This window comes from Mus musculus, chromosome 12 (genome assembly GCF_000001635.26).
Source record: "Mus musculus strain C57BL/6J chromosome 12, GRCm38.p6 C57BL/6J".
In the NCBI taxonomy this organism is placed as follows: Eukaryota; Metazoa; Chordata; class Mammalia; order Rodentia; family Muridae; genus Mus; species Mus musculus.
In genome coordinates this window covers 31,319,138-31,331,561 of record NC_000078.6, presented here as the reverse complement: position 1 = coordinate 31,331,561, position 12,424 = coordinate 31,319,138, and the positions used below count along the sequence as shown (strand labels likewise).

General features: G+C 42.6%; 1 protein-coding gene across 3 annotated transcripts in view; it reads right to left on the bottom strand.

Annotated features, from left to right (window-relative positions):
- Nucleotides 1-1,917: 1,917 nt before the first annotated feature.
- The window catches only part of Lamb1 (laminin B1), a 64,499-nt gene continuing 53,992 nt past the window's right edge, over nt 1,918-12,424 (bottom strand). For all 3 annotated transcript variants that reach the window (XM_006514992.3, XM_006514993.1, NM_008482.3), the window contains 9 exons: nt 11,459-11,643; nt 10,423-10,664; nt 7,897-8,100; nt 7,242-7,386; nt 5,185-5,392; nt 4,853-4,994; nt 3,741-3,917; nt 2,293-2,452; nt 1,918-2,205 (listed from right to left, as the gene is read on the bottom strand). In XM_006514992.3, coding sequence (XP_006515055.2) covers nt 2,069-2,205; nt 2,293-2,452; nt 3,741-3,917; nt 4,853-4,994; nt 5,185-5,392; nt 7,242-7,386; nt 7,897-8,100; nt 10,423-10,664; nt 11,459-11,643 — 1,600 coding nt within the window. In that variant the 3' untranslated portion in view covers nt 1,918-2,068. The remainder of the gene's footprint in view (nt 2,206-2,292; nt 2,453-3,740; nt 3,918-4,852; nt 4,995-5,184; nt 5,393-7,241; nt 7,387-7,896; nt 8,101-10,422; nt 10,665-11,458; nt 11,644-12,424) is intronic.

Below are 12,424 nucleotides of genomic sequence, written 5' to 3'. Positions count from 1 at the left end.
TTTACTGGTTATTCTGAGTGCATACTAAGATTGTCCTAATTCTCACTACCTCCGATTACCTTTTATTTTGAATTGTCGCATCTGCAGCACTGAGTGTTCACACTGTCCAACAGTACTAAGTTGTTGGTGTGGTCACTGCCCTTTCATTTCCTTTACAGTAACTACTAACCTGTGCTTTAGCCTGTGCTGAAGGGGTAAGCGAAGCTCTTGTGTGCTGTAGTTTCCATGTGGATCTCCTTGGCTTAGTAATGTTTTTAATCTTAGTAAATGGCCATTTTTTAAGAGTGCTACAATTTATATTTATTGATGTTATTGAACGTCTAAATGTTAAAATGACTGAGTATCTCAACAAAGGCAATGAACTAAACACTAGTACTTTATGTTACATCTAAGTTTTTCATTTCAGATTTATTGAATACCTCCTAAATTGATAACTACTTAAAAATATACAAAGAAAAGGTATTCACTTGACTGCAACTTAAAGGATACAGTTTTAAGCCAAGTGGGGATAATATTGATTCTACCAGTATTGTTATGTGAAGTACAGGCTAAACATTTAATTATCTGTAAAGACATGAAAGACAGTGACATTCAGAGGCTTTACTGTTGCTTCTAGTTGCTTCTAGAAATAATTAATTTCTCTCTACAATTTGGGGGGGGGGGGGGTTGGTTTTTCTCGAGACAGGGTTTCTCTGTATAGCCCTGGCTGTCCTGGAACTCACTTTGTAGACCAGGCTGGCCTCGAACTCAGAAATCCGCCTGTCTCTGCCTCCCAAGTGCTGGGATTAAAGGTGTGCGCCACCACGCCTGGCTCTCTACAATTTTTAAAAATCAGTTAAATTGGCTCAACTCCAAACTGTTTTTAACAGTTTGCAGCTGAAATTGTTCCTTTGTCTTATGCCTCAAGTCTAAGTTGTTTACTTTTCAGTACCTTTATGGTTTTTGGTTTTTTGTTGTTCCCAATTTGCAATTAACAGGAGAGTTGGTGCTGTATGTGCTAATGTGTCATTAGTGGAAGTGAAGACTGTATTTTTTAATCTAAAATGTCAATTTAGGTTGGGTGATGGTTGATTTAAGTCTCAAGCATGCCCCCTCCTCTCTGGGAAGTTTGGAATTTAGAAATAGTAAAACAATTTTATGATCTCCTAGTTATATAGCTACACAAACCCAGCAACTGAAGGGTTCTCATCAAGTATGAGAGTAGAGATATATGCAAGGAGCTTGTAGGAGCGATCCTAGTCACTGAGTTTACTATATATAAAAAAGGAAGGGCTTTGTGGGAAAGCGATGGGAGGAGTGTCTTTGCAAGCATAGCAGTGTGGTGGTCTTGGTATGTACTCAGATTCTTAGGGAAAAGGGAGAAGTAGTTGCTTTAGATTAGAAGTTGCCGTGTTTTAATTATAGCTGTTTATTTCTGGTCAGCTTCATTTACACCTGTGTTGAGTATTGGGGCTTGACGGCTATCTAAGAATGTGTAAAAAGGCCAGGCTGTTCCCCCCTCAGTTAGCTGTGTCAGTGATACAACCTAGCATATACCCAAAGTATACTATAAAAGCTAAGAGTGTAAATTGTGTGTGTGAGTAGCTTTGCTCCATGGGCGTGAACATCACGTTTCCCTACACTGGCCTAAGTCACCAAAATTTGCCCATCAGTAACCCTGGCCCTATTCTAAATGATAAAATGTAGAAGCTGGGGTTCTTAGAAATGGCATAAGCAGCCCTATATCCTCCCTACTTAACGTCTACCTAGGATACCCACTGGGGGGTTAAAAGGAATATAGTTTTGGAGGAACGTTTTGACCTTAACAAATGGGTGAGTGTTTTTAGCTTGTTCATACACATAAGAGAAATTAGTGTTGTCTAAAGTGTTTCACAAGTTCATCTCCACAGAGACAGTAACAATAAAAGAAACATAGGATGTTTATACAAAACCAATGTCTTTTATTTAACTCCATACAAAAGTAGGTGGTTAAAAACATTAAATAGATGATGGGTTATTTGTAGATGACTGCCTCGGTTTGCGCGTGTGGTTTACCTTGGTCACCGAGCCCCTCTACAGCCCCTTCCTGTTATAAGCAGGTGCTGTAAACCGCAACTTTCTCACTTATGTCCTTAAGGAGGGAGCGAACCTCTCCTTCCAGTCGCACCAATTCTTGAGCTTTATCTTCTAAGTATTTTTGATTGTCCTCATATTTTCTTTCTAAGTCTGTGGAGAGAAATAAAAGTAAAGTTAAGTATGAACTGCTTATAGCCTTCACCTTTATAAAACTGTAAGTGGGAAGAAAAGACCTACCTTCCAACAGCTGGAGCTTGCTGTTAGCTTGAGCCAAGAGTGTTTTTGCTTCATTTTGTAGCAGCTCAGCTTTCCTCCTGGCATCTGCTGACTCTTCAGTTTTTTGGGCAATTAAACTTTCTACCTTCTTATACTTTTCATCAAGTTCGCCATCTAGAGTCTGCAGATAGAGTTTAAGACAGAAAGATGAAACGGGTATGTCAGTAATTACATTCAAGAGCCCTAGATGAAAGACAGTTCTTTTTTCCGGACAAGCAAGCTTCTTATCAAAGAGGAATATCAAAGTACTTGGGCTTCATATTAAGTTGTTTTTAAAATTTACAATGCAAGAAAAATTAGGAATTATAAGTCCGCACTGTAGCCTACACATAAAACAAGGTGATGCTAGTTGTGTACACACTTAAATCTGGGCATTCCAGCATTCCAGATTTAAGGAGCAGGAGGGAGATCTGAGTCTGAGGCCAGCCTGGTCACCGCTTCCCCCCCCCCCCCCCCCCATATAGAGCTTTGATATTTTTAATAGTGTCATTTTTCTCAGTGCCATGAAAATGTCTGGGAGATTTGTGCCTTCAGACTGTACAGAACCAAGATCAGGAAAGAGTAGTCTGACCTGGCAAGAATTTCTCTTAGGTTTGCCTGTCTTCCCAATTCAGGTGCACTGAAATTATTTTTATGTTATACTGGGAAGCTATAAAGTATTACTTTTCCTTCTTTTCTTTCTTTCCTTCCTTTTTCTTTGTTTTTCTTTCTTCCCTCCTTCCCTTCTCTCCACCCCTCCCCTCTCCTTTCTGTCTGTGTAGCCCTGGCTGTCCTCGAAATCAGAAATCTGCCTGCTTCTGCCTCCCAAGTGCTGGGATTAAAGGCGTGGGCCACCACTGCCTGGCAACTTTTTTTTTTTCCTTCTCCAATTGGAAGAAATCAGAATTAGGTTACATGCCAGATTTAACATTCCTAACTTCACTTCCAAGTTTAACAAGCAGTCTCTGGAAGTAAATTTAGAAATGAAATATATATGTGAAACATAAATTTGCTAAATACATCACCTTCTAAGGAGAGAGAAAAGGTAGCAATTTGATTTCCTACTAGCTACTCTGTGTAAGGGACTCTTAAGCTTTTCCCATCCTGTCTTTAAATTATTCTCAAATGGGTGGCTAACTGCCATGTCAAAAAGTCCTCTCTGAACCTACAGTACAGAAATAACTAGTGTATACTTTTAGAGCACACCCCAGATATAATTCATTCTTCTAAACTCATACCCATGTAGAGATCTAAGGGCCTATGTTTACAGTTTTATCCCATATTCCATTCTTTACTCATTTATCCAAAAGACTTCTGTTTTAAAATAGGTCATTGGGCTGTTTGTATCTTATTAATGTCAAGGAAGGTAAGGAAAAAAACTTAATTACCGTTTTACCACCTTAGCTATGAAGTTGCAAAGATCTACTTACCTTCTTAACATCGTCTGCATTCTGTTTTACAGAATATACTACTTTTTCGATATATTCTGCCTCCCCAGAGTTCTGGGCAGCTTTACGCTTAAGCTCTTCCACGTTCCTCTCAAGCTTGCTGATGCGCTGGGAGGCGTTGGTCAGGGTTTCCTCAGAAGCTGCCGTTTCAGATTCAATCTAACGGTATAATGTTAATCATCCATTAGTACAGGGGCAGGGGCAGGGGCAGGGAGGCTGCTACGCTCGTCCGCACGAGCTCAGACGCACGGACAGCATTGGGACAGCTTAGGAGGGGTTCTAAACCAGTGCGCTGCATGTCAGATAGTTTCATAACTAGCAAAACTACAGTTATGACGTAGCAACAAAATAATTCTATGGTTCAGGGTCACCACAACACGAACTGTATTAAAGGGCCGCAGCATTAGGAATGTTGAGAAGCGCTGGGTGAGATGAAGTTACCCAGCTTCAGTTACTCTGCGTCACACATCATACTTTCTGCTGATCGCAGCTGTGTTTAGCTTAAGAACATTCACAAGTGAGCCAGCTGTGAGGAGGATTTGCAAATTATGTGGACGAGGAAACTGGCAACTCCAGCCATCTTTTTAGATAGTCCTGTCAGCTCGGTGTTAAGATTCTGGTAGTGATGGGGCATTAGCTTGAAGATGTGAAGACTCAGGATACTAGAAATAGCAAGGCACCCCAGAGGAAAAAGATAGCTGGGCAACTGGTAAATGCCTGTAGTTGGTCTCCTTGGGAGGACAACACTGTCTTAGTTTCCCCTAAAACTGAGCTTCAGGGATATGTATGTTCCACAAAACTGACTGACTAGCAAAACGTTTATCAAAGCTAATGTTGGTAGGGACACAGGACAACATTTGTAAATCAAACCAAAGATTCTCAGTTTCTTAAGTGTAACATTAACTTGGAAAAAATGTACATAATTAAAATTAATAAAATTGTTTAAGCAACAGTGCTTAATTTGTGACACATTTTAAAGGAGGGAAAAACACCTGTGCCAAGAGAAACAGTTCTGACTTATTTAAAGGGATAATTTGCAGTGTTACAGGGAATCGATGTGTGTCCCCCTATACAGCCCAGCTCGAGTGCCTTACCGATGTTAGCAGGTTTTGGGTTCCTTGGATATCCTCATCAGCTTGTTTAATCGCCTTCTCTGCTGCAACCTGGGCCTTTTCTGCTTCTTCTAATGCTTCCTTCACCATGTCTGCAGTGACTTTAACATCTGTTGCACTTTTGCTGAGCAGAAGAACAAACAACTGCTTTTAACATGAAACCATTTTTTCCACTGGAAAACCAGCATTTCCTTTGAAAGCATATCCACTTGAAAGACCCTTTATTAGATAAAGAAGTCTCTTACAGTGTGCTCGTTACAGCAGATCTCACCCCACCCCTCAGCTCTGGATTGCCAAGGTGTATATTCAGATACCTTGCTCTCTTAGCTTCCTCAAGCAACAGCTCAGCTCTGGCAATGTCAGCTGCACTCTGCTGCAAAATAACCTCTACTTGAGAGAGGGTTTCAACTCGCTCCCGAATGTCTTCTGTTAGGTTCTGTAACTGCTGTGGCGTGCTAGGCATTTCCATTTTCAGTACTTCATTAGCAACTGCTTCAATACTGTCTAGATCAGCACTATCCTCTGTGAAAAGCAAAGACCACAGAGCTGGTTCACTCAGCTGCATGGCAAGCACCTGCCACTTCAAGAGACATACCCTTGCTAGAGACAAGCCCCTCTCATGGAGAAGTAGATGCCAGCAGAGTTTGGGAACCAAGCAGGTTTTGAAGAACATTTCAGGCTGGAGAGAGGGCAGACAGCATATTGTATGTGTATAGCTGTGGTTTCAGGTTATGGAAGACAAGAGCCCAGCATTTACAGCTGGGGCGGCAAGGGAAGAAAAACCTTTACACTTAGTGAGGTTGATATACACTGTCCCAGACCAAGGCTAGCCTGGTCTACAAAGTGAATGAGAATAACTAGGACTGCATAGAAACCCTATCTCAAAAAGGAAAAAGGTATCAATATTCCTTACCAGTTATGAGAACTCTGGAAGGGACTAAATGCTATAAGAGCCAAGACAACATCATCAGCAAACCTCTGGAGCTCAGATCTCTCCATGGTGTTTTCATTTTTTGACTAAGAACATAAATATGGACCCCAGAGCACTTAAACGGGGTAAAATATATGGTTACGTCACGGCTTCCGCATCTTGTTTCCAGTTGTCACTGGAAAACAGTTTTTATTAGTCATTTCTACTTTCTGTCAACAGAATATCTATCTGAAAGTCAGACAAGATAAATCATAAGCACTAAATCGTTGTCTGCCCATTTCTATAGGCACGTTCCACTTTCAGTGCCATCTATGTATGGACCGTGACTCATTCCTGGCCCGAGATGCATGGGAATGCCTAAAGGGTTCTATCCTCCTAAAAAGGGGCTAGCAAAAGAGTAGGGAGGGAGGGGTCGTCTTCTTCCTCATCAGCCACTGTTACCATGTCAGACTGTAACTTATGATGGGGCTGTCTCAGGAATGAAGTTGATAGGCTTAATATGGCAAAAGAGGGAGAGGCAAAGTCCCATGAACTTACACTACTTTTGGACTTGTTATGTGATTTAAATTTTTTGTTTGTTTTTCAAAACAGGGTTTCTCTGTGTAGCCCTGGCTGTCCTGGAACTCATTCTGTAGACCAGGCTGGCCTCGAACTCAAAAATCCACCTGCCTCTGCCTCCCAAGTGCTAGGATTAAAGGTGTGCACCACCACTGCCCAGTGTGATATAAATTCTTAATTCTAATTCAGTTGGGAGTTTTCTGTGTTTTACACCAGTAATATCCATATTGATAGAACATGTACTATAATCAAAACTTAAAATTTGAACCAGATTCTAGAGATTTCTCCACAGAAAATGCCAACTGCTAGGTTCTGCCTTGGGGGCACTGCCAAAGGAAGACCACCTTCAAGGTCCTCAAGACAGAAATTCTAATTCAGTTTTCAGAGCAAATGTTTTCACTTCTAGAGAGGCTGCTTAGGAGCCCCAGCAGGTACAGCAGTGCAGAACATTTGGAAGGTAAATCACAGCATATACTTCAAGAAAGGAAGAGCTAAATAAAGAGAGGGCTTAGCTTCAAGCCCTATCAGAGAGCCAGAGTTTGGAGCTCAGCATTCAATTGGACAGCTTCAGCGGATCTGACATCCCGCTGGCATCTCTGGGCACCTTTGTACACGTACATGCACACACATATTGTTTTCCTTAAGGCAGGCTAGGTCTCCTCTCGTCTTTTTATCACTGACGCTGCTTCTACCTTTCAAGTTCTAGGGTTGCAGGCACGCACTTACACGTTCAGCTTGAAATGAAGCTGAACTTCTTCCGTTACTTTATTTCTTGCCAGAAACTTATTTTACCTACAACTCAGACAGGAATTCTGGCCTCTCAAACAGAATCTCACAGGAACCAATGTCTGAAAGTCCAAGTAAAACCGAGCCACCACTGACCAGTCAGGAAGTTTCTGATCTGCTTGATGAGGTTCCGCAGGTCCTCGTTGCTCTTGTCCACTTTTTCTTTGGTAGCATTTGTTTTTAACAGGACATCCTGCGCATTCTGCTTCGCCTCATCTGCTCTCACTTTTGCTTCAGAGACCTAAACATGAAGAATAAATAAGCCATCTATGAAACCAGCTTGCTCTCTCTAAAGCAGGGTCAAACAAGCTGATGGCAACAAACTTAGAAGCAAATTTGTCTGTTAAAATATGATGCTTTTATGTAGACTTAAGCACTCAATATGCACATTCCTGTTCAATATTCTTAGGGCTAGCGTTTGAAATGTGTTCAAAGCTGTGTTTTGGCTCTAAAACAGCTTGTGGACTGAGGAGAATGTCACTCTAGAACCGTGCTCAACTTTGTTCACGCATATGGCTTATCTAAGATTTACGCTGCTTTCTCCTAACATACATGCTATTCCCATGGAGAGAAAGCAAATTCCCGGTCTGATTAAGTGATTAAGAACCTCACCATCACCTTTTTGACCACACAGAAACATCAGCTTTACACTGGACAGTGAATTTAGTGATGTGGAACTGACTCCTTTTCAGACCCTCCCTACAACTGCAAGCCAACAAACAGCGAAACCTGAGGCCATCCACTGACTCACCATCTTGGAGAGCTGTTCGACTTCAGCCAGGGCACTCAGGACATCACGGTCAAAATCCATGGCTTTCTGCCAAGCACTGTGGGCCACAGTGACCAGACCACCACAGCCAGGCCCCCCACACTTCTTCTCTCCTTCGTCAGTTCTGCAGTTGGGGCCACCACATTCACTTTCAGAACAGTCAGCCCCTGGAGGTGTTCCACAGGTCTGAAATAAGCCAAGGGTTGGGAACGGGGGTTCCGGGTAAGTCAGCAACAGAATGGCTGGGTGGCCCAGAGGACAAAGGTGGACAGGACACATAAAAAGTGTACAGCACACTAGATCTGCTTTGTTTCAACAAACATGAACAGGAATAGAGAGTGTGCAGAGATGCGTGAACCACCCAGCTCGCCCCCACTGAACTTTAATCTCCAATACCATCTACCCAAACTCAGATCTTTCTCAAGTTCTGCCAATTCAGCGTCCTGGCTGGTTTAGACTCAGCAACAAGTACTCTGGTGATTTTGGCCTGCTATCTGGCATGTAACCTGGACATAGCTTGCATCATCGGTCGGGGAGGTGTATTGAGAAAAGCTGAGAACTTAATACAGACAGGGAAGCTGGAGGGTAGGATTTGAGTAGGGAAAGTGCTAGAACACTTCAGATGGGAAAGAACAGTTTGCGTGAACACAGGGGAATAGATCTCAAGTTCCCTCAACCACCCCATCCAGCTAGTGAGCACTCAGTCCTTTTTCCTTAGCAGAAACTTCCTAAAGATCATAGCACATGACTATGAAATACAGATGCAAACAGGGAAATTACAGGCATTCTGTGTGATACGGAAAGAGTTGTGCAGGAACTAAGTTATACTTAGCACTTTATGAAAACTGTACTGAGACAAGCAGGATGTACTGCAATGGAAAGCAGTTACCAGACTACCCCCAACATAAAAGTATCATTTTAAAGACGGTATTTTTAGTAGAGATGCTGTGAACTCTTTTGGCTCAAATGTTTGTAAAGTACCTATAATCCCAAATATGTTAATAGCCACAATAATGGTTTACAGCCCATAAGCATGTTGGAATAATTGTCTTCTATGTGTTACGGCAGAAAAAGAGCCCACTCAAGATGCGAACTTAAAAGTCTTAGGAGTGCTTTCTACGAGCTCTCTGGCAAGCACACTGGATGTGCTCTGTTTCAACAAACATGAACAAGGACAGAGAGCCAGCACAGCTGAGCTTTCCTCAGTGAAGATCAGGAAGTACTGAGGAACACAAAGAGGAAAAAGTCAATTCACAAGAAGATGGCAGCTGAGAACCTACAGAAATAATCACAGGATAACTGAAACAAAAACAGTGAGAAAAAAAAAACCATTAAGCCACGTCTTACAAAAAAAGCCTGCACAGAGAGGGTGCCGCCACTCCACACCCATTTCCACCCACTCTTTAAGATCCACTCTGTTGAAAGCAGAAGATAATACCAACCCCTAAACTTTGCAGGTGTCCAAAAAAACTGACCACAGTTCAGGATGGGTGACACGCTTGTCTGTTTCTGACTGCAGACGTGGGCAAGAGGGGCGATGGCAGGTACAGAATGGTTAAGGGTTTTCCTGTCTCCAGTACACATGGCTGCTACAGGAGTGGGGACTGCTGCTCTCCGGTGCTGCTGGGGTCTACAGTGGAGGCAGTCACCCTCTTATGTCTTGAGAGAGACCTGAAAATACTTGGTGCTACTATCCAAGGTACCTAGGGCCCAGGGCCATAAAATGAGTGTCTTTGCCAGTTTTCTTCCCACCTGACTCTTAAAGATTCCTCTGTCTAGGCTGAGAAAAACTAGAAGATAATGTTGGTGTATATATAAAAATATATCTCAGTTGTCTCAGGTTTCCTCCCATGAAAAAGAAGAGGAAAACCACAGGGAAACCTGGCTTGGTTTCCTTTTGGCCTTCTGCCTGGTTTTCATTAAACTCACTACTCAATTTCACCTGGCTCCAGAGTTACTTTTTAAAAGCTTCTAAGAAATTAATCTGCTCTTTGAGGCCAGCTCAGACCTTAAGCTTTACCAGGTAATATTACTGGAACAAAGGAACATTTTAGCAAACACCGATGGAAAAAGGTTCTGTCCCTGAACAATTTTAAATTCTTCCACTTGGATGTTGCAGTTCAAAGCAAAACAAGCAAGGTTTTTTCTTGTTTTTTTTTTTTGTTGTTGTTTTGTTTGTTTTTGTTTTGTTTTGAAGGCCACACTATAAAAAGGATCTAGTTTCAGAAGTCAAGTCCCTCAGCAGATACAGGAGGTGGGGGAGGGGCTGCCCAGAGGAACAGTTGAGGCAGGAGCAGGCAGGGAGACACACACATGCTCTGTTCCCCATGCCTTGATCACGGCTAACTGACAGTGGAGCCCAGCACCTTGAGCTCAGGAGTCACCCCTACAGGATTACGAACAGCAATACTGGAGCAAGGCAGAAGGTGTCTGTTTTCTTTGTCTCTTTATAAAAACAAAAAACAAACAAAAAACCCAGAGCTAATGAGAGCAAACGCCAAGCCTCACCATCTGTGCAACAGCCGACAGGTCGAGACTTTGCAGTTTGCCGGCCAGTTCGTCCAGGAGGCGTGCCTGTTCCTCCTGCTGCTCCTTGAACGGAGACTCTCGCTCCAACATCAGATCTTCTACTCTGTCTCGCGTGAGGGCAGACTGCTCCACAGTGCTGTTGGGGTCTGTGGTGGAGGCATTCACCCGCTTCTCTGCCTCAAGAGACATCTGGAAATACTTGGTGATGCTATCCAAGGCGCCTGGGACAGGAAGCGAAATTGCCCACAGTTAACCTCCTTGTCCCTGGGTCCTCCCCAAACAGTGCCCATTTTTGGTATCTGATAGCCCTGATTTATACTGGCTTTAGGATTCAAGGGGAAAAGAAATCTGGAGGGAAGCAGAGTTTCCATGTTACGAACAGTAAATCTCTTCTGTCCCATCAGCCCCTGGTCAAGCACTGGTGTGAAAGAAGTCAAGCCATCATGCACACACCATTTCTGTATTTAGGCAAATATCTAAATCCTGGTGTCAGGGAGCCTGGAGGTGTCCAGGTGACTGTTTCTCTTTATCTACTTGGGTCCATTCAAACAATTATTACACACATAAAGAACACAGTACATTTTGGCTATAGGGACCTAGTAAAACAAAATGACTACTGTGGAATTGTGTCATTAACATATGTCACCTTTGCTTTTGGGGGAGGGTATGATATAGCCTGCATTATTGATTATTAAAATATTTTTGAGTTACTAAGTAAGCAGTAATCTCAGATGCAAAAGGACTTGCAGAATTAACAATATTTTAGTAGCCACAGAGGCTAAGGACAGGCCAGGGAGTTAAACTGAGAAACGGACCACATTTTAATGCAGTAGGGCCTCTACTATGTCTTGTCCCCAGGTCCCGTACTGGAAAACCAAGAACTTTAAGCCCCACTTGTGCCAAAGACTCAATTAATAAAGATTTAAAACTGTTAGAACACTTTTTTGTTTGTTTTTAGAAAGTATTAAGTGGGTAGATACAGGGTCATTTATTATCCAGGTTTGAGATTTCTCACCCTGAATATCGGAGTTTTTGATAAACTCCAGCTGTTCTGCCAGCTCCTTCACGGTCTTGTCAAGGCTCTCTGCTTCTGCCTGCAGTGCGCCGAGCTCTCCAGCTGTGCTGTTACTCTGTGAAGCTGTATCAGTTAATTTCACTTCTACCTGCGCCATCTTTTCTGTGACATCTTTGGTTAGTTTCCTGTGGAAAGAAAAGCAAGCTTACCTAAAACTGGCCCACACTGTCAGTCTTACTTGTGGGTTCTCCACTAGCACAATCTCTCACTCTCTACCTTCAGACTATACTTCAGTTATACTCCTGTGTTTCAGCTTTCTTCCTAAAGAGACAACGGAAGCGAACACCTTTTCTTCAAATACTCTGAAGAAAAATACCAGTGAACCCTCAGCTCTTTGTGTGTGTGTGGGGGGGGGGGGGGGGGAGTTTAAGCCTCTGATATAAAATGAACAAGGGTGAGTGCAGGCTACCAGCTCTGAATGTAGGCAGCTGCAGTAAGCCCCCGACATACAAATATACAGACACACATCACATATTTAATGCTCCTTAAGTTGAGAGGATGCCACGAGTGACCCAACACAGAGAACAGGCACTAAAAAGGGTTACAGGATTTGGTGGCACTGAATATACGCAGTGGCTTTCCTGGTGATGGTTTTTCCCCAGAGTTTCACTTTTATTAATGAACTGATTCAAAAAAGGCTTTCATTTCTTTTCAGATCTCAAAAATATTACAATTAAGAATAATGTCCAGGCTGCGGGTGGTGGCACAAGCCTTTAATCCCAGCACTTGGGAAGCACAGGCAGGCAGAATCTCTTGAGTTTGAGGCCAGGCTGGTCTACACAAAGAAATCCTGTCTTCAAAACAATGAAATAAACAAACAAGTAATAAAATTATCATTATCTATCTAGAGCCTGTGAGGTGACTCAGCAGGTAAAAAGCTATTTGCTGCTAAGTCTGATGATGACC